Raw genomic sequence first — 22,858 nt, 5'->3', positions numbered from 1 at the left:
ACTTAGCATTATACTCTTTAGACCCATCCATGTTGTTGCACAGGCAAGATTTCATTCTTTTTATGGCTGAATAATATTCCATTATATATATGTGTTACACACACACACACACACACACTCACACACACATATATATAATCACAACTTCTTTATCCATTCATCTCTGGGTGGACACTTAGGTTGCTTCCATATCTTAGGTATTATAATAAATAATACTGCAATAAACATAAAGGGTGTATATTATCTTTTTGAATTAGTGTTTTTGTATTCTTTGGGTAAATATGGGGTATTTCATGGTTTTGTGCAAATTTAGGGTTATAGGCTCTAGTTCTGTGAAAACTGCTGTTGATATTTTGATAGAATTTCACTGAATCTGTATATTGCTTTGGATAGTATAGGCATTTTCACAATACTCATTCTCCTACTCCATCAGTATGGAAAAGCTTTCCATTTGCTTGTATCATCTTTAATTTTTCCCATCAGTCTTTTACAGTTTTCAGAGTACAGGTATTTCGCCTCCTTGATCAAGTTCATTCCTAGGTATTTTATTCTGGTTGGTGCAACAGTAAATGGGATTGTTTTTTAAAATTTCTCCTTTATTACTTCATACTAGTATATAGAAACTCATTAGATTCCTGTATATTAATTTTGTATCTTGTGATTTTACTAAATCCATATATAGGTTCTGTAGTTTTTGGTAGATTCATTAGGGTTTTCTGTATATAGTAAGTATCATGTCATCTGCAAATAGTGAAAATGATGAAAAACTGAGAGCTTTTCCTCTAAGATCAGGAAGTAGACAAGGATGTCTGCTTATCACAGCTCCCATACGATATGAACATGACAGTAATTGCAATGAGAAATAAATAACAACAAAAAAAATGAGAACCTTTGTGAATGTGTTAGTCCCTTTGCATATTAAACACTGATGAAAATTATGTGTATTTAAATACAGATGTTCATGGGATGCCTGGGTGGCTCAGTTGGTTAAGCAGCTGCCTTCGGCTCGAGTCATGATCCCAGCGTCCTGGGATCGAGTCCCACATCGGGCTCCTTGCTTGGCAGGGAGCCTGCTTCTCCTTCTGACTCTGCCTGCCACTCTGTCTCCCTGTGCTCTCTCTCTCTCTCTCTCTCTCTGACAAATAAATAAATAAAATCTTTTAAAAAATTTTTTAATAAATAAATAAATAAATACAGATGTTCACAATTAAAAGTATAAATTAATTTGTAATTAAAAATATTGATCAGAGATCTTCAGTTTAAAAATTGTTCAAAGAAGTGGGATCATGGAATCCTAATTTCTCAGTAGATAATACGGTGAATAATTACTATTTTTTTAATGGCCAAATATTTACCAGCAACAACCAATTTGAAAAGGGGACTCTAAACTGTAAATCTTGAAAAGTGGCTACCAAGGAAAGAAGCTATATTCAAAGCATCCTGCTGTCTGCTCTTAGTCATAGTGCTACCCCATGAAATGTTCCAAGGAAAGAAGTTGTATCTATAAAACATGACAGGTGTCACTGATATCCTCCAGTTTGGAGAGAAGCCGACTTAGGGGATGAAGAAGGAAAGCATGGCAAAGGTCAAGAAAGAGCCTCTCCTAGATTACAGCACCTGCATACCCCTGTAGAACCTCTCTCTGCTGAGGGCTTGGTATTTTCCAAGGAATTGTGGACTTAGGGAAATTAATTGGAAAAAAAAATGAGATAAAGCAATTAACATCAAGACACAAAATGTTCAATTTATGAAATTGAGTGAGAAAGGGAAGTTCAGCAGGTGACAGAAAGAAAAAGAAATTTACCTATGTGAATGAAAACAGTGGCTGAACTCATACTTTTCGACTGCCAACAGCAGTGTTTAAAAAATTCTTGGGAAAATGAAATTTGACTCAAGAATTTAATTGAGTTGTCATTCAGGTATTAAATTGAAAGAGCTTAAGGACTAAAACTTCCCTTATTATATTTGAAAATATCATTTAGTGATAGGATCCAGCAAACTGGAGAAAAAAAGTGAATCAAAATGAAAAACTTGATATAGGGAAGCAGAGGAAAAGGCATATGTTGGACACTAACTTGATTTAATTAAAAATGAGTAAACAATTCAAGGAATCGAAAGTAAGTAGTATAACCTCCATAAGTGCTATGTACTATAAGCAACCAAAGTTAGGATGTGGGGGAAGAGAAGGTAGAAGAAAGATGGAGGATGTTAAAATCTTTTTGTCATCATGGGAAATCTGTAATGCATAAATTGAAGCACATACGTTAAGTAATATAAACACTATGTCTCAATGTTATGATGGTTTTCATATTTGCTTTTCTTTACCTCAAAAGGATCTAATAGGAACTAGCTAACAATAACATCTCTTTCTCCCTTTTTTTTTTAAGACTTGATGTATTTATTTGACAGCGAGAGATCACAAGTAGGCAGAGAGGCAGGCAGAGAGGGGGGAAGCAGGCTCCCTGCTGAGCAGAGAGCCCTACGCAGGGCTCCATCCCAGGACGCTGGGATCATGACCTGAACCAAAGGCAGAGGTTTAACCCCCTGAGCCACCCAGGCACTCCTAATATTAACATCTCTTGACATGAGAAAAAAATGTATCTGAAAATTGAAATCTAGAATTTGGTGTCATTTCTCTCTCTCTCTCTCTTTTTTTTTTTCTTTGCTTTAAAGTTCTGTTAAAATTAAATTAATTTTTTCAATTAAAGTGCTTTGTTTGCTTTTGAAAAATGAAAATTAAATTACAGGATTGTCTGAATTCCAAATGTTTACCATGGAGTACCTTTCTAAAATAGAACATATATTTGCTAATGATAATATTACATGGTATTGAAGCCCATTACACTTTGCTATGAGAACAAAACTGATCTCAATAAATTAATTGGTGGGGCATTTGTGCTAAGTGAAGCCTTACATGTTAACATAATGTATCTATATTGATTTTCTGTTCTCTAGGTCAAGGTTTTTCAGGTGATTACCATGAATATTTCGGACTTCAAGTAGATGAAGATGCCTTGATTTATCTCATGTTGGCAAATCATTTGATTCACACATTGTATCCAGATTCTATAACAGTAGCTGAGGTAAAGCCATAATGATCTCTACCCTCTGACCCCCTTTAATATAGAACATTTTGTCAGCATACAATATTTGAATGATTAATCTCATGTTGTCAGTAATTGCATAACTGAAATGATACTCTGACTATAGTGTAGCTATCTGGTATGGGTGGCACATTATTTAGAATACAGTGTTTTCTTATTAGGAGATAGTGTGCACTAATTACTTGTCATCCTTCCATTGTTACAAAAGAAAATGCCAGCAGTTAGAAAGTAAAATATCCTAATCAGTGGACAGGTCCTTGCGCCGTGAGACCTTCAACAGAGAAAAGAAATGAATATTAATGTGTGTCTGTTTATTTATTTATTTATTTTTTTCCTTTTCTGGTTTAATCATTAGAGATGGCATGGATCACTGCCTGCAGGCTTCTCTGAAGTCTCTCTTGTTCTGATGCGATTACCTTCCTTGTTTACGTTATTGCTCTTGGATTGCCAAATGTTCACTAGTTATTCATGATTACTGAAGGTTCATGATTAACTGTCCCAAAGCTGCGCTGTAATGATATAATTCGGTATATGCATAATTGACAATTCCCCTCTTGGTGATAAATGTGATAAATTAAGAAGTTTGTTAAATGCTTATGCTAATTTAGATTTAGTTCTAAAATCCCACTGGTTTTCTGAGTCCTCTTACTAGAAATTATTATTAAAATTGAATTTACTATGTTAAAACTGTTCTGTACAAAGCGTAGTAGTTGGCATATGAAAATAGCAAGAATATCATTAAAAGAGTCAGAGTTCAGGTGTATTTGCACACTATTGGCATTTAGTTCATGGGAATGAGATGCAGTTAGCAATGGTCTCCTTTCTGTGATATTTATTATTTGTATAGACTTTTTGTATCCATCTTTTCTCAAAACTGAATCTTCAACCAGATGGAATGATTTCCTTGTTTATCTTTGAATAGAGAACAGTTTCTTTCTTTAGACATTTTGTCTTCTAAATATTCTAGGAACAGAGCAATGGACCCTAAATTTCTGGAATAAATCCTTATGCAGATTTTTTTAAAAACACAATTATAATAACATTTTGATAAACCTGTATTATTCTATACTATCTACCTGACTACATTTGGGTCATATCTTATAAATCTTGCTAATACTTGTGCTAATCAATTTATGTACTGAGTATCTTTTAATGTCAGAGTGTATTTTAAACTTTTATTTTGTCTTTTATATGAGTTTATCTGTCAAACATCAAAAAATTTTGTCAGTTATATTTATGACGATTCAAAGCAGAGGCAGTATAAATGAAAAGTTACTACAAACAATTAATGACAGTACAAATCAAAAGTGGGTACTGGAAAAAAAAGAAGCAATTATTTAATACATGAAACTTAAAATTGTTCCATTGATCTTTCCATTCATTTCAGGTAAAATGCTTTCATCATCTAGGGAGCCCTTGTCTGATTATCAGTGTTTCTACCAATGAAACTTTGAGACTTTAGCCTACTTTATATTACTTGGTTTTAGATTTTTTTTTAACAAGATGTGTCTTCAATTTATTCTACTTAAATTGAAAACTACTTCAATTTCAGTACATCACTTTTCTGTCTAGTGGGAGTCTCTTCAAAATGTGAAATTGATCCTCATGAACTTTTTTTTTTAAGAAAGGAATGTGGTGTAACAAATAAGTAGTATAATTTATATAAAGACCTATAGTAGAAATATAAATTTATTTACAATGACAGTTACTAAAATTGAAGACTTTTTTTTCCTAGAATGTGTCTACCATTTCCCATGGTTCTCTTGGCTATATTAATTAAAAGTATTTTTCTGTTGAGGTTTTTCTCCTCCTTTTGGAATAGTCGTAAGATATCCTTAGATATTAAAAAATAAAACTGCTTCAACTTTATTTGGAATACGTGGTCATTTTTATGTGCTATGTTGGTAGGTATTGACTTTTTTATACTTAAAGTATATTTATTTTAGCAGTCTTTATGTTTACCTATGATTATCCTTTTTAAGATTTTAAGAGGATAATCATTAACTCCTTTCTTTCAAAAGAGAGCTACAAATATCTTGTATGCCTTAATGGAGTAGCTTATTCAGATTTAGAAGTCAAGGTCAATTGGTGTCCAAATATTTTTCTTAGCATATTCTATTTCCTAACAAAGTATTTCCTAAAACTACCTTTAGAACAAATATAGAATGCACCTTAGTGTTTCTTGAGAAAAATTACCTTGATCATTAATACCAGCCTATCACCAGCCCAGGAAAACTCAGTCTCATGGAAACTCTTCTGGGGAAGGCATTTTGTCTACAAGTCCAGTACCTAACACAAGTTCCTGGAATTTAATGCATATTCAGCTGATGTTTATAAGGAACCAAACTAAATACCCACCCTGATAGTGAAAATATGACATATTACAAGATATAACTTGTTTTCATTTTTTTTCTGTTACACATTCATCCTTTTCACTTTTTTGTCTGTGTTTCAGTTATAAACTATGAAGTAGGATGTAGAAATAAGATATTGACAAATATTTTGTTTTCTTACAGATAAATTCCACTATGCACTATAGTTAACTGTAACTCTCTTTCATTAGAAAACAATTAAGAAATTGTTTTAGAATTCTGAAGAGATCATATGTTTCTTTTTTACCAGCTTTTCTGTGTGAAGAGTTTTGGGGTGGTGGTATAAATAAAGAAGCATTTGAGTTAAGTTTCAGAGAGCTCAGAGTATGTGATAGTCTTTTATAGAAAGTAAGGAAGGGGGGCGCCTGGGTGGCTCAGTGGGTTAAAGCCTCTGCCTTCCGCTCAGGTCATGATCCCAGGGTCCTGGGATCGAGCCCCGCATCGGGCTCTCTGCTCAGCAGGGAGCCTGCTTCCCCTTCTCTCTGCCTGTCTCTCTGCCTACTTGTGATCTCTCTCTCTCTCTCTGTCAAATAAGTAAATAAAATCTTAAAAAAAAAAAATAAGGAAGAGTTTGGGCAAGACACATACAGAAGAGTTTGTGACAAGCACAGGGAAGAGTAAATATTTCAAAGTGAATGATGTATTTAGTACTTGAAATATAATAGTAGAAATCATGGTGGAAAGCTATAGGTCTCTCCGTTGGGCTTTCTGTGTGGTTTAGTTAACAATTATAACAACTGCATCACATTATCATTTATTGATAAGTGTGTATATGTTTATTTAAGTTTCAGTTTATAAATCCTGAAGGCCAAATATTATGTCTTATTTACCTTTAAATTCCTGACAGCACCTTTATTCATTCACTCACAAAATTGTATTGAGTTCCTGCTTTACGCCAGGTGCTCTTGTCCTACTCTGAATTTGTGGCGTCTGTCAGTGAACCACAACAGCAGCAACAACCACAAAACCCTCGTCCCATGGAGTGCACATTCTAACAGAGAGTAAGGAGGCAAATAATCAAATAGGAAATTATACTGTCAATACTTAAAATATGACTGTTGAATTGAATCTTTAGCTACAAAATTTGAGTTTTTGGTAATTGGCTATTGGAAGCTATTGATGGGCAGTGATAGGGCACTGTCTCAAAAGATGTTAATTTAGAGGGAGCATGGGTGGCTCAGTTGGTTAAGCACCCAACTCTTGATTTCGGCTCAGGTCGTGATCTCGGGGTCGTGAGATCCAGCCCTGTGTTGAGCTCCATGCTCAGGGGGAGTCTGCTTCTCTCTTTCCCCTTCTCTCTCTGTCCCCCAACTTGTGTTCTTGCTCTTCCTCTCTCTAAAATAAATAAATCAATCTTTAAAGAAAAAGATGTTAATTTGGCAACAATTAGAGTGAAGGGAAACTGGAGATGGGGAATTCCATTTGGAAGCATAATGGTCTAAGCAAGGAGTTATGAAGATTAAATAAGACAGTGGCTGTAGAAATGGAGCAAGAGAAAAGGATTTCTTTGAAAGATATTGTAGAGTTCGAATTGCTAATATGTGGCTCGTATTTCACCATGGTTGCTGTTATAATATATTTCACTACATCTGGGTCCTTGTACCATTTTTTTTTTCCTTGAGTGTTTATTCAATTATCAGTAATCTAGGAGTGGCATGACAGAGAAGGAAGATACTCTGTGGAAGAGCCTGACATCTGAGTCCTGACTCTACTATTGAGAACCGTATCTTTAGAGATTGCTTCACCTGAGTGAGCTTCAGTTTCTGTATCTTCTAGACGAAGAGAATCCATCAGATAACCTTAAGACCCATTTCAAGTGTGGCTGACTATAGTGAAAGCCATCACCATCGTATTGCTTCATTCTTTTTTTTTTTTTTTTTTAATTTTTTTTATTTTAATAAACATATAATGTATTTTTATCCCCAGGGGTACAGGTCTGTGAATCGTCTGGTTTACACATTTCACAGCACTCATCATAGCACATACCCTCCCCAATGTCCATTTCCCCACCACCCTCTCCCATCCCCCTTCCCCCCCGCAACCCTCAGTCTGTTTCTTGAGATTGAGTCTTTTATGGTTTGTCTCCCTCCCAATCCCATCTTTTCATTTTTTCTTTTCCTACCTCCCCCCAAACCCCCCCACCTTGCATCTCCACTTCCTCATATCAAAGAGATCATATGATAGTTATATTTCTCCGATTGACTTATTTCGCTAAGCATGATACCCTCTAGTTCCATCCACGTCGTCGCAAATGGCAAGATTTCATGTCTTTTGATGGCTGCATAGTATTCCATTGTGTATATATACCACATCTTCTTTATCCATTCATCTGTTGATGGACATCTAGGCGCTTTCCACAGTTTGGCTATTGTGGACATTGCTGCTATAAACATTCGGGTGCACGTGCCCCTTCGGAGCACCACGTTTGTATCTTTAGGATATATACCCAGGAGTGCAATTGCTGGGTCGTAGGGTAGCTCTATTTTCAGTTTTTTGAGGAACCTCCACACTGTTTTCCAGAGTGGTTGCACCAGCTTGCATTCCCACCAACAGTGTAGGAGGGTTCCCCTCTCTCCGCATCCTCGCCAGCATCTGAAATTTCTTGACTTGTTAATTTTAGCCATTCTGACTGGTGTGAGGTGGTATCTCATTGTGGTTTTGATTTGTATTTCCCTGATGCCGAGTGATGTGGAGCATTTTTTCATGTGTCTGTTGGCCATCTGGATGTCTTCCTTGCAGAAATGTCTGTTCATGTCCTCTGCCCATTTCTTGACTGGATTATTTGTTCTTTGGGTATTGAGTTTGATAAGCTCTTTATAGATTTTGGATACGAGCCCTTTATCTGATATGTCGTTTGCAAATATCTTCTCCCATTCTGTCAGTTGTCTTTTGGTTTTGTTAACTGTTTCCTTTGCTGTGCAAAAGCTTTTGATCTTGATGAAATCCCAATAGTTCATTTTTGCCCTTGCTTCTGTTGCCTTTGGCGATGTTCCTAGGAAGAAGTTGCTGCGGTGGAGGTCAAAGAGGTTGCTGCCTGCATTGTCCTCAAGGATTTTGATAGATTCCTTTCGCACATTGAGGTCCTTCATCCACTTTGAGTCTATTTTCGTGTGTGGTGTAAGGAAATAGTCCAATTTCATTTTTCTGCATGTGGCTGTCCAATTTTCCCAGCACCATTTGTTGAAGAGGCTGTCTTTTTTCCATTGGATATTCTTTCCTGCTTTGTCGAAGATTAGTTGACCATAGAGTTGAGGGTCTATTTCTGGGCTCTCTATTCTGTTCCATTGGTCTATATGTCTGTTTTTGTGCCAGTACCATACTGTCTTGATGATGACAGCTTTGTAATAGAGCTTGAAGTCTGGAATTGTGATACCACCGACTTTGGCTTTCTTTTTCAATATTCCTTTGGCTATTCGAGGTCTTTTCTGGTTCCATATAAATTTTAGGATTATTTGTTCTATTTCTTTAAAAAAAATGGATGGGATTTTGATAGGGATTGCATTAAATGTGTAGATTGCTTTAGGTAAAATAGACATTTTCACAATATTTGTTCTTCCAATCCATGAGCATGGAATATTTTTCCATTTCTTTGTGTCTTCCTCAATTTCTTTCATGAGTACTTTATAGTTTTCTGAGTATAGATTCTTTACCTCTTTGGTTAGATTTATTCCTAGGTATCTTATGGTTTTGGGTACGATGGTAAATGGGACTGACTCCTCAATTTCTCTTTCTTCTGTCTTGTTGTTAGTGTAAAGAAATGCGACTGATTTCTGTGCATTGACTTTATATCCTGACACTTTACTGAATTCCTGTATAAGTTCTAGCAGTTTTGGAGTGGAGCCTTTTGGGTTTTCCACATATAGTATCATATCATCTGCAAAGAGTGATAGTTTGACTTCTTCTTTGCCGATTTGGATGCCTTTAATTTCTTTTTGTTGTCTGATTGCTGAGGCTAGGACTTCTAGTACTATATTGAACAGCAGTGGTGATAACGGACATCCCTGCCGTGTTCCTGACCTTAGCGGAAAAGCTTTCAGTTTTTCTCCATTGAGAATGATATTTGCAGTGGGTTTTTCATAGATGGCTTTGATAATGTTGAGGTATGTGCCTTCTATCCCTACACTTTGAAGAGTTTTAATCAGGAAGGGATGCTGCACTTTGTCAAACGCTTTTTCAGCATCTATTGAGAGTATCATATGGTTCTTACTCTTTCTTTTATTAATGTATTGTATCACATTGATGGATTTGCGGATGTTGAACCAACCTTGCAGCCCTGGAATAAATCCCACTTGGTCGTGGTGAATAATCCTTTTAATGTACTGTTGGATCCTATTGGCCAGTATTTTGGTGAGAATTTTCGCATCTGTGTTCATCAAGGATATTGGTCTGTAATTCTCTTTTTTGGTGGGATCCTTGTCTGGTTTTGGGATCAAGGTGATGCTGGCCTCATAGAATGAGTTTGGAAGTTTTCCTTCCATTTCTATTTTTTGGAACAGTTTCAGGAGAATAGGAATTAATTCTTCTTTAAATGTTTGGTAGAATTCCCCTGGGAAGCCGTCTGGTCCTGGACTTTTGTTTGTTTGGAGATTTTTGATGACTGTTTCAATCTCCTTACTGGTTATGGGTCTGTTCAGGTTATCTATTTCTTCCTGGTTCAGTTGTGGTAGTTTATACATCTCTAGAAATGTATCCATTTCTTCCAGGTTGTCAAATTTGTTGCCATAGAGTTGCTCGTAGTATGTTCTTATAATTGTTTGTATTTCTTTGGTGTTGGTTGTGATCTCTCCTCTTTCATTCATGATTTTATTTATTTGCGTCCTTTCTCTTTTCTTTTTGAGAAGTCTGGCCAGGGGCTTATCAATCTTATTAATTCTTTCAAAGAACCAGCTCCTAGTTTTGTTGATTTGTTCTATTGTTTTTTTAGTTTCTATTTCATTGATTTCTGCTCTGATCTTTATGATTTCTCTTCTCCTGCTGGGTTTAGGCTTTCTTTGTTGTTCTCTCTCCAGCTCCTTTAGGTGTAGGGTTAGGTTGTGTATTTGAGACCTTTCTTGTTTCTTGAGAAAGGCTTGCACTGCTATATATTTTCCTCTCAGGACTGCCTTTGTTGTGTCCCACAGATTTTGAACTGTTGTGTTTTCATTATCATTTGTTTCCATGAATTTTTTCAATTCTTCTTTAATTTCCTGGTTGACCCATTCATTTTTTAGAAGGATGCTGTTTAGTCTCCATGTATTTGCGTTCTTTCCAAATTTCCTCTTGTGATTGAGTTCGAGCTTCAGAGCATTGTGGTCTGAAAATATGCAGGGAATGATCTCGATCTTTTGGTACCGATTGAGACCTGATTTATGACCCAGGATGTGGTCTATTCTGGAGAATGTTCCATGTGCACTAGAGAAGAATGTATATTCTGTTGCTTTGGGATGGAATGTTCTGAATATATCTGTGATGTCCATCTGGTCCAGTGTGTCATTTAAGGCCTTTATTTCCTTGTTGATCTTTTGCTTAGATGATCTGTCCATTTCAGTGAGGGGAGTGTTAAAGTCCCCTGCTATTATTGTATTACTGTCGATGTATTTCTTTGATTTTGTTATTAATTGGTTTATATAGTTGGCTGCTCCCATGTTAGGGGCATAGATATTTAAGATTGTTAGATCTTCTTGTTGGACAGACCCTTTGAGTATGATATAGTGTCCTTCCTCATCTCTTATTATAGTCTTTGGCTTAAAATCTAATTGATCTGATATAAGGATTGCCACCCCAGCTTTCTTCTGATGTCCATTAGCATGGTACATTGTTTTCCACCCCCTCACTTTAAATCTGGAGGTGTCTTCGGGTCTAAAATGAGTTTCTTGTAGGCAGCATATGGATGGGTTTTGTTTTTTTATCCATTCTGATACCCTGTGTCTTTTGATTGGGGCATTTAGCCCATTAACATTCAGGGTAACTATTGAGAGATATGAATTTAGTGCCATTGTATTGCCTGTAAGATGATTGTTACTGTATATTGTTTCTGTTTCTTTCTGATCTACTACTTTTAGGGTCTCTCTTTGCTTAGAGGACCCCTTTCAATATTTCCTGTAGAGCTGGTTTGGTGTTTGCAAATTCTTTCAGCTTTTGTTTGTCCTGGAAGCTCTTTATCTCTCCTTCTATTTTCAATGATAGCCTAGCCGGATATAGTATTCTTGGCTGCATGTTTTTCTCGTTTAGTGCTCTGAATATATCATGCCAGTTCTTTCTGGCCTGCCAGGTCTCTGTGGATAGGTCCGCTGCCAATCTAATGTTTTTACCCTTGTATGTTACAGACTTCTTTTCCCGGGCTGCTTTCAGGATTTTCTCTTTGTCGCTAAGACTTGTAAATTTTACTATCAGGTGACGAGGTGTGGACCTATTTTTATTGATTTTGAGGGGCGTTCTTAGTATCTCCTGGATTTTGATGTTTGTTCCCTTTGCCATATTAGGGAAATTCTCTCCAATAATTGTCTCCAATATACCTTCTGCTCCCCTCTCTCTTTCTTCTTCTTCTGGAATCCCAATTATTCTAATGTTGTGTCGTCTTATGGTGTCACTTATCTCTCGAATCCTCTCCTCGTGTTCCAGTAGTTGTTTGTCTCTCTTTTGCTCAGCTTCTTTATTCTCTGTCATTTGGTCTTCTATGTCACTAATTCTTTCTTCTGCCTCATTTATCCTGGCAGTGAGAGCTTCCATTTTTGATTGCACCTCATGAATAGCTTTTTTGATTTCAACTTGGTTAGATTTTAGTTCTTTTATTTCTCCAGAAAGGGCTTTTATCTCTCCGGAGAGGGTTTCTCTAATATCTTCTATGCCTTTTTCGAGCCCGGCTAGAACCTTGAGAATTGTCATTCTGAACTCTAGATCTGTCATGCTACCTATGTCTGTATTGATTAGGTCTCCAGCCTTCGGTACGGCCTCTTGTTCTTTTTTTTGAGGTGAGTTTTTCCGCCTTGTCATTTTGTCCAGGTAGGATTTGCTTTCTCCTGCTGTGGAATTCCGCTGTTCTTGGTGACTGAAGTTGGTTTTGGATGGTTTCTTGTTGATCTTCTGGGGGAGGGGCCTGTTGTAGTGATTCTCAAGTGTCTTTGCCACAGGCGGAATTGCACCGCCCTTGCCAGGGGCCGGGCTAAGTAATCCGCTCGGGTTCGCTTTCGGGAGCTTTTGTTCCCTGAGCGCTTTCCGTAGAGTTCCGGAGGACGGGAATGAAGATGGCGGCCTCCCAATCTCTCGGCCCAGAGGAGCCGAGAGCTTGGGGTTCCGCTCCTCAGTGCGCTCTCAGAGCAAAGCGCCCAATAGCCCCGCCTCCCTGGCTTGCGGTCGCGCCTCGAGGAAAGCAGTCAATTGTTGGAGCTGGAGAAAAGCGCCGGGTCGCTTTTGTCTCCGTGGCCTCCGGCCGCGCTCCGAGCCCACCCAGCCTGCGACCGGCACAAGGTAACCCCGGGCTTAGAGCTCACTCCTCGGCTCTGTCGCTATAGCCGGCTTCCCCGCTCTAATACCTGCGAGCTCTGCGGCACTCAGACACCCCCAGTCCTTCTGTGACCCTGCGGGTCCTGGGGTTATGCTGACCCCGCCTGGGTTTCCCCCCAGTTTAGCCTCTGGAGCGATGTCTCCCAGTGGAGCCGACTTTTAAAAGTCCCGATTTTGTGCTCCGTCGCTCCGCCGCTTGCCGGGTGCCGGCCCCTCCCCCCGGGGTCTATCTTCCCGTCGCTTTGGATTCACTTCTCCGCAGGTCCTACCTTTCAGAAAGTGATCGATTTTCTGTTTCTGGGATTGTTGCTCTTCTTCTCTTCGATTTCCCGTTGGATTTATAGGTGTTCACAATGGTTAGATAAGCTATCTAGCTGATCTCCTGCTACCCGATGTCGTCTCAGCCTGCTACTTCTCCGCCATCTTGACTCAACCAATCACCTTTCGTATTGCTTCATTCTTAATGTACTAAGTCTTCTTTCTATCTCATCAGAAGCTAGGTGCTCACAGAATGCCCTCCATGCCAGTACTGTGTACAGACAGAATAAGTATAACAGATACATGCCACATGGATTTTTGTGTTTGATGAAAGCAATAGCAAAGTGTTCGTATATAAGCTCAAAAATAAGTCTAAGAAACTGTTTTAGCAGTAATCGTCTTATTTTTGTGTGTGTTCTCTTTGTGATACTAAGGAGAAGAAAAAAAAATTCGCCTCGCGAGATTGAAGTTGTCTTGCTTTGAAAAGCATTACACAAAACGTTAGTGGGAAATGAGATATGCTGTCATAGTTGTAACTACATTTACAATTATGCTGCCAGAACACTCCAAAAATATGCGCTCCCGTTTACTGTTTTTATTTATTAGCCCAGAATTTACTGTCAAAAAAAAAATACTAAGAATCTGAGCAATGTGAATTGATAATGCTGATATATTTTATTTCAGGACGTATCAGGCATGCCTGCTCTCTGTTCTCCGATTTCCCAGGGAGGGGTTGGCTTTGACTATCGATTAGCCATGGCAATTCCAGATAAATGGATCCAGGTAAGATTTCATGCAATTTTTTCCCCTGTAAATACTATGTATTATGTTGATTTATTTATTATTTCTTTGGTTTATTTCTTAATTTGTGGTCATTAGTTATAAATATTATAATTATTATAATTGAAGTATTAAATTTTCTCATTAGTATGTTGATTCTTGTGCTTTTTAATAAGGTACTTCACAAACTTCTAAAAATTCTAGTTTAAAGTATTCATACTTGAGTTATTCAGACAAGAGGAAGATATTAATATAATGTTAGCTGTGTATGTGGAATTATGCATTATCCAGTTTTATGAAACTTTAGTGCTCTATATTTAAAACATATTAAATGTCATCAAGGCATCCATTTCTGCCTCCAGATCATCAGTGTAGAAGTAATTCCTTAATTCCCAATACTTGCTTCATAGCATGTTTTTTCCTCAACAGATTTGGATTCATCCATTCCTTTATTTAACATTTAGAAATCCTTACCATGTGTCAAGCACTAGGTATAAATAATTGTACATGATACCTTGCACATAATTAATACAATTTTATTAAATTTAATGACATTTAAGTACCTTGGACTATATTTTGTTTTATTTAGTATTTGCCTAAAAGACCAATGTTGTTTTATGTAGACTTAGATTTGACCTATAGCATTTCTGAGTGGCTATGTCCATAATCATAGGCTTAATAAGTGTAAGAAGTCAGCTATGTCTCGAATAATCATAGCCTTCTGATAAGCCCTTTGGTACAGAAGTGAACTGGTGCCTTTACATCACAGTGATAGACCCACTGAACTTTGGATGGAAAAACCATGGAGCCCACTTTGAAGGAAGTGGTTATTGTAATCCTGTCTTTTTTTTTTTTTTAAAGATTTTATTTATTTGACAGAGAGAGATCACAAGTAGCCAGAGAAGCAGGCAGAGAGAGAGGAGGAAGCAGGCTCCCTGCCAAGCAGAGAGTCCGGTGTGGGGCTCGATCCCAGGACCCTGGGATCATGACCTGAGCTGAAGGCAGAGGCTTAACCCACTGAGCCACTCAGGCGCCCCTATTGTAATCCTGTCTTAACTTTCGTTCCTGTGCCCCTAGGCAATTTGTGCAGTGCACAGCTGTGACAGTAAATCTTTACCAACGTAATTTCTGCTTCTCCATTTATAAAGATTCCTTAGACATTGTCAAGTTAAAAAAGCAAATGTTTTCCAGAGATGATTAGACTCAGAAATCAAAGAAACAAGTATGTATTCTAGCTTCAGCACCTGGGAAAGTTGCTTTATATCTGTCATTTTATAAAAATACTGTTGTCTTCAGTTTTCTCACTTTGGTTTAAGGGTCTTTACCCACCATTTTTAAGGATTTCTAATCTTCCACACAAACTTCCCTCACAAGTGCAAATCTTCCTTTTTTCACCTCTACTGGAAAGGCTTCACCAGTTTTTGTGCAGATTCAAGAATATTTCAAGGTGTATAGAAACCTAGAATTATAGCCCACAGTGGGATATTTCCTTTTCTGAACAATGATGACTGCTTTAAAAGAAATAATTAATTTACCTTATGAAACATTTTAGAACCTTGTATGCTCAAGGTACTGTACTAGTCAGTACCTCATAAGAATGGAAAAATATATTGTCTTATGTTTAGGATATGACCATGATGTCTTCTTAGATCATGAATTCTCTAAAGGCATATGTCATCTTCTGTTTTATGTAATTATTTAAAAATCTGCATCACCAGAGTGGTTAATAAGACAAGAGACAGTTAAAATAATATTTTAAAAAACTCAGTGATTTCCCCTACTTATGTAATTTGTGCATTTAAAAAGATAATTCCCTTAATGACTACCGTTTCCTCAAATGTCAGTAAAGCACACAAGAGTATTAATCCAAATGACAGCTTTACTCAGAATGTATGTGGTATTCGTCATGATCTACCCAGAGGGTCTGAGTTAGATTAGAATGCTAGATTTCATTCATGTTTTTGTTATTCAAAAGCAAATTATTTACCACTTTCTACTTCTGTTAGTCCAAAGTCATTAGTTTGGAATATCATATTTAATCACTTACTGAACAAACATTTTCCAATTTAAAATATGGCAGATTTGCAGCATCTCTTTTCATTTTATTTGGTCACTTTTGTTACCTACCTACCTTTTATCACCTTTTTTTTTTTAAGATTTTATTTATTTATTTGACAGAGATCACAAGTAGGCAGAGAGACAGGCAGAGAGAGGGGAGGGAGCAGGCTCCCTGCTGAGCAGAGAGCCTGATGCGGGGCTCGATCCTAGGACCCTGGGATCATGACCTGAGCCGAAAGCAGAGGCTTTAACCCACTGAGCCACCCAGGCGCCCCCCTTTTATCACCTTTTTATGTTAAATTGATGTAAGTATTTAGTTGCATTTATTCATTTATACATTAATTCCACCAAATATTTTTAAGTACCTTATATTTTTTATTATATAAAGTTCCTCAATTAAACTTTTTGTATGAAGATAATTGCAGATTCCCATGCAGTTGTAAGAACAGTTGTAATGCAGTGAGATCTGGTGCGCACTAAACCGGTGTTCCCCAGTGGTAACGTCTTGCAAAGTTAGAGTACATTCTCACAGCTAGGATACTGACATTAGATGTAGTTAAGGTATAGAATATTCCATCACATAAAGTTCTTTCATGTTGTCCCAATCACTTTTTAATCTGTGGCAACCACTAATCTGATCTCCATTTCTGTAATTTTCTTTTCATTTCAGGAATGTGATATAAATGAAATCATATAATATGTCACCTCTTGAGATTGCCATTTTTCACTCAGCAGAATTCTCTGGAGATTCATATAGATTCATTTCATATAGATTCTCTGGTTGCATTTATCAGTAATTTAGTCCTTTTTTTTTTTTTTTTTTCTGAATGGTATTTCAGGGTATGGATATACCACAGTTTGCTTAGTCATATACCCATTATAGATGTCAACATTGTTTCTAGTTTGGGGCTATTATAAATAAAGCTGCTTTAAACATGTGTGTGCAGATTTTGTATGGCCATAAATTTTAATTTATCTAATAGAAATGCACAAAAGTGCAGTTACTGGATCATTTGGGAGTTGGATATTTATTTGAGTAGTTGTATATTTAATTTTTTAAAGAAACTGTCAGACTTGTGCAGAGCAACTGTACCATTTACATTCCCACCAGCAATGTTGCAAAGATCCAGTTTCTGTATATCCTTGCACCTATTTTAGTCATTCTGTAGTAGGTATGTAGTGATATCTAACTATGGTTTTAAAATTTGCATTTCCTTAGTGGCTTATGATGATGAACATCTTTTCATGTTTTTATTTGCCTTTCTGTATCCTCCTTGATGAAACGACTATTCATATCTTTTGGCCACTTTCTAATTGGATCATTTGTTTGCTGTGGAATTTTGAGAGTTCTTTATATAATTTAAATTAAACTCTTCTATTGTATATATGGTTGGCAAATGTTTTCTCCCAGTCTGTTGCTTCTCTTTTTATCCTATTCATGTGAACTTTGACAGAGCAAAAGTTCTTTGTCTATATTAAATTTAATGGAGTCCAATTTATCATTTTTTTTCTTGTAGAGACCTTTTTTGGTGTCAGGTCTAACATTTTCTGTTAAACATTTTATACTTTTATATTTAAGTCCATGGTCCATTTTTAATTAATTTTTGTGCAATTAATATTTAAAACTTAGTTTCTTACTTCAAGTTTCTTTTCTTTCCTTCTTTCTTTCTTTCTTTTTTTCTGCCAATTTCCGACTCTTCCAGCATGATTTGTTGAAAAGTCTATCCTTCCATTGAATTATCTTTGCACATTAGTCAAAAATCAAGTGGGCATATTTGTGTGGGTCTGTACATTAGTGTCAGATTGTTGCTGTATCTAATTACCACAAAAGTGTCTTAAAACAACACAAATTTACTGTTATATAGTTCTCATAGTTCTGTAGGTCACAAATCTAAAATGGATCTTACTAGACTAAAATTAAGGCATTGGTAAGGCTTCCTTTCTTCTGGAGGCTCTAGTTCCCTTGCCTTTTCTGAAAGCTTCTAGGTTTTTGAAAGCCACCTATACTCCTTGGCTCGTGGCCCCTTCTTCCATCTCCAAAGCCAGCAAGGTAGCATCTTCAGATTTCTCTCTTACTCTGACAACTCACGCCCCCTTCTTGAGAAAGATCCCTATAATTACATTGGACCCATCCAGATTATTCAGGATAATCTTTCTATTTCAATGTATTTAACTTTATCATATCTCTAAAGTCCTTTTGCATGAAAGACACCATGTTCACAGGCTCTGAGCATTAGGATGTGAATATCTTTGGGTCGTCATTATTCTGCCTAACACAGTCTGCTGTCTGGTGTCTTAACGATTCATACTGAAATTATGAGACATGGCTAAGCACATCTGAATTCCATAGGCCAAAAATCAACAAAGGAAGACAAGGAGGCCTAAACCTCATGTCTTGTACCAAAATCTGCCCTAGTTTTACATTAGTTGCTGTGTAACAAATGACCACAAATCTAATTTCTCAGTTGCTATTTATGGTTTCTTCGGAGGACATCTATCATATTCCAAGGTCCCACCTCCACTTGAGGAAAAGGATTGCACAGAGATCTGAATATGGAGGAACAGAAATCATGGGGACCGTCTTAGAATGCTGCCTATCAGAGTGCAATTGACACTTTGGACAGAAGAATGAATGCATGCTGAAAGAATCTATTGAGTAGAAGAAAGAGGCTATTTTTAGGAATAACTTCCAAGAGCACCAGCTTTATAGGCTAGGCAGAGGAACAGACACTGCAGGATGCGGGAAAACAAAACAATCAAGAGTTTCACACTGGTAGGCTGAGAAGGAAAGTGCTTCACGGGAAGGGATAGAGTCAGCACTCTTAACATGTACAGCAAATACTTGCCTGAGAAAGAGAAATTATTACCTAAGAGACAGTCATCTACAATCTTGGCAAGGTCATTTGCATCGAAAGGGAGCAGAAGTCAGATTGTAGACTGAGTGATAACTAAAGCAGAGAAAGAAATACGTGGTCTGTAAAGATGGTAATTATTTCATGATAATTAGCCTTTAAACTTTGAAATAACAGGTTTTTTTTTTAGTTATCATTTTTTAAAAGAATGGAACAAAGCATTATTCCTCCTAAAATTTTCTTTATTCAACCTAAAAATGTAGCAAGTATATCTCTGTCTTGTGAAAGTGACAGAAAGATATGTGCACAATAACACTTCACTGTGGTCTTAATCAAGAGGTAGCAGAGGAAAAAAAGGTTGAAAAAAATCCTAAAATGTAATGATCAAACCATCTGCACAAAGGCAAATGCACACACCCCCACACACCACATCAGTGTCATTTGGTCAGTCTGTATAAAAGCTGTGATTTTAGTAAAAGTTTAACCGAAGATATTTTGTGGCACGGGTACACTTGTATCTATATGTCAAATAATCTGGATTGATATGATGGATGTCCTCAGATAGTGACTTAAGGTAAAAACAGTAATTGTTTATTCAAATTATTTTCTCTCTTGCATTTAGCTACTTAAAGAGTTTAAAGATGAAGATTGGAATATGGGCAATATTGTGTACACACTCACAAACAGACGCTACCTGGAAAAGTGCATTGCTTATGCAGAGAGCCATGATCAGGTAAATGAAATTAATATGTATAAATTAATTGTGTCTCTCTCTGTATTTATTAACATATCTAATACAAACATATCTTAATGCAAACTTCTATAGTTTAATACAGTTAATATAATTTGTATCTATCTTTACGTGAAAACTCATACTTGAAAAACATTTTAAAATTATTTTGAAAATCTATAAATTCCAGCTTCAAAAGGCAGTACTATTTTTACTCTGCCAAACTGTAATTAAAAATTGAAAATGACAGTTGCAAGTGTTCTCTTACATGTTTTCCTTTGTTGTAACAAGAGAAATGTTGGTGCTGATCCAGGTTAATTTTAATTTCCATTTTATATATCCTTCTAGAGGGTCTCTTTTATGCCTTCACATAAGCTTTCATCATCCCCATCCCTCCCACTCCACAATTGCTGAAATCTCTTGCTAAGTAATCACCCTGACCCCTGTTTGGTTAGGTTTGGCCCTTCCTTTCTAATGCAACCTGAGGTATTTTCCAAAGAGCAGAGTTCATTTCATCAACCCAGATCTTTTGATTGAATCTTCTCATTCAAGGCCACTCATATTCTGGCCTAAGCCAAAGTTTCCACCTTCATTCTCTGCTCAACTCTCCAAGCATTTTATTCTTCAGTGTGATTACCCTACCCATTCCTGAATAGGTCAATCTTATTCCAATCTTGCAGTTTCCCCCACACACCAGCAAATGTTAGAGCACCTGGGAAGCTTCTATAAAGTCCTACCACCCTGCCTCAGATATCATATTCTCCCTCAAGACCTCATCTAGCTGTATAGGGGAAAATAGTTCCCTCATCCTTCATACTTTCCTCACATTTTGGGCAGAACATTTGTTTCCATTACTTTTAGATTTCCAGCCTTAGCACTGTGACTGCTCCTAGTAGTTGTTCAGTAAGCATAAGTAAATGCAGGAAAAAAGGCCATTTAGTTATTTAAAGCCCTATTAATCCTCATAAGCATAAGCAACATAAAATATACTCTTCATACATTAAAAAGGAGAGAATAGAAATTTTTGAAATTGTTTGCATGGGGCACCTGGGTGACTCACTCAGTTAAACGTCTGACTCTTGTTTTCAGCTCAGGTCATGATTTCAGGGTCCTGAGATCAAGCCCCACATCTGGCTCTGTGCTCAGCTTGGAGTGTGCTTGAGAGTCTCTCTCTCCCTCTCTCTGCTCCTTTCCTGACTCACATTCTTTCTCTCCTCTCTCCCTAAAATGAATAAATAAATAAAATCTTTTAAAAAAAGAAATTATTTGTAGTATGTGTACCAAGAAAACTGAAGCTCAAACAATAAGCCTGTTATTTTTGCAGAAATTGACCATTTAAGGTAAACAAGATTTTCAGGTGTCTTCTCTAATTAGGAAGAAAGTGTAAGTAGACCAGAGGTTAGCTACTAAGGCCCGTGGACCAAGTTCTGCCTGCTGCCTGTTTTTGTAAAGGTAATTAGACACAGCCATGTTTATTCATTTATGTATTGTCTGTGGCTGCCTTTGAGCCAAAATGCCAGATTTAAGTAGTGGAAACTGAGAAAGTGGCCCACAATGCCTAAAATATATACTGGGTAGCCTTTACAGAAAGTTTTCTGACTCAGGATGTAAACCTATATTAAATTTCTTATCTTCCAAATCAGGGCGCAGCTTTCTTTTCAACTTAAATTGACCATAGAGCAGATCAAATAAATACCTACAAAAAATGAAACCCAAAATCTAAAAAAATTAAAAATGGATAATTTGAATTTAAGCATGGAGGAACTCTTACCAAATACATAACAATATGAAAACTAAAATACATGTGTAATTTCTTTACATTGCACATTTCTAGGAATTATAACATATTTTGAGCTCTCTAGATATGTTTACTTTTATGTAAATGAATAAAAGAATAAATGAATTGATTAAAAAATTGAAAATGAAACAGATTATTTTCATATTTTCATCCCAAAATGTACAGAAAATTATAGACTTATCAAGAATTATTTCATATTTTAGGGATGCCTGGGTGGCTCAGTCGGTTAAGCATCTGCCTTCGGCTCAGGTCGTGATCCCAGCGTCCTGGGATCGAGTCCCACATCAGGCTTCTTGCTCCACAGGGAGCCTGCTTCTCCCTCTGCTTCTGCCTGCCACTCTACCTGCCTGTACTCTATCTCTCTGACAAATAAATAAATAAAATCTTAAAAAAAAAAAAAAATTATTTCATATTTTAAAGATTTAGGTAATTCTGCCTTTTATTATAAATTGTCAAAATATATAAAAAGGTGCAGGTTTCCTAGTTCTTTCTAAAAACAAAAATAGGGTACCTGGGTGGCTTAGTGGGTTAAGCATCTGCCTTCGGCTCAGGTCATGATCCCGGGTCCTGGGATGGAGCCCCATGTCAGGCTCCCTGCTCAGCGGGGAACCTGCTCCTCCCTCTCCCCCAACTCATGCTCGCTTTCTCTCTGTCTCTCTCTCTCAAATAAATAAATAAAATCTTTTTAAAAAAGCAAAAATACATTGACTCTTAAATCTGATGAAATTATAAAGATGTATATTTATAATGAATAATATAGAAAAATATGTATCATAGCAGAAATCTAAGCAGAAGTTACAAACATAATTTTTAATAGAATCATAGATTAAAGAAATAAACAGTTACAGATAAGAGTATAATTAAACAATTCCAAACAAGGGAAAAGGACAGATTGTTTAAGAACAGTATTGCTGAGTCACCTGGGTGGCTGAGTCCGTGAAGCATCTGCCTTCGGCTCAGGTCATGATCTGAGAGTTCTGGGATCAAGCCCCGCATCAGGCTCCCTGCTGAGCAGAGAGTCTGCTTCTGCCTCTGCCTGCCTCTTCCCCTGCTCGTGCTCTCTCACTCTCTATCTCTCTGTCAAATAAATGAAATTTAGAAAAAGAAAAAGGAAAAGAATCAGTACTGCCTAATAACTATTTAACAAATATATATACATTGTCTTCAAACTTTTTTAACAATGGAGCCTATTATTGAATCTCGCTTATATAGCACTGAAGTTACATGTCGAATTGAAGCTGCATTGTATTGGTACGAGTTATTAGTCCACTAGGGCTGCCATAACAGAATTCCACAGACAGGGTGGTCTAAACAATAGGAATTTATTTCTCATAATTCTGGAGGTTGGTAGTCCAAGGTCAAGGTGTCAGCAGGTTCATTTTCTCCTGAAGCCTCTGCCTTGGGCTTGTAAAAGGCCATCCTCT

General features: G+C 36.9%; 1 protein-coding gene across 1 annotated transcript in view; it reads left to right on the top strand.

Moving 5' to 3' along the window:
• GBE1 (1,4-alpha-glucan branching enzyme 1) overlaps positions 1–22,858 on the top strand; it is a 281,560-nt gene that overhangs the window by 188,788 nt on the left and 69,914 nt on the right. The window contains exons 9-11 of the mRNA XM_080808172.1: positions 2,956–3,083; positions 13,901–13,999; positions 19,529–19,639. Of these exons, the coding sequence (XP_080664298.1) occupies positions 2,956–3,083; positions 13,901–13,999; positions 19,529–19,639 (338 nt within the window). The remainder of the gene's footprint in view (positions 1–2,955; positions 3,084–13,900; positions 14,000–19,528; positions 19,640–22,858) is intronic.

Source organism: Martes martes (genome assembly GCF_963455335.1).
Source record: "Martes martes genome assembly, chromosome: 1".
In the NCBI taxonomy this organism is placed as follows: Eukaryota; Metazoa; Chordata; class Mammalia; order Carnivora; family Mustelidae; genus Martes; species Martes martes.
This window is presented reverse-complemented; position numbering and strand designations above follow the sequence as displayed.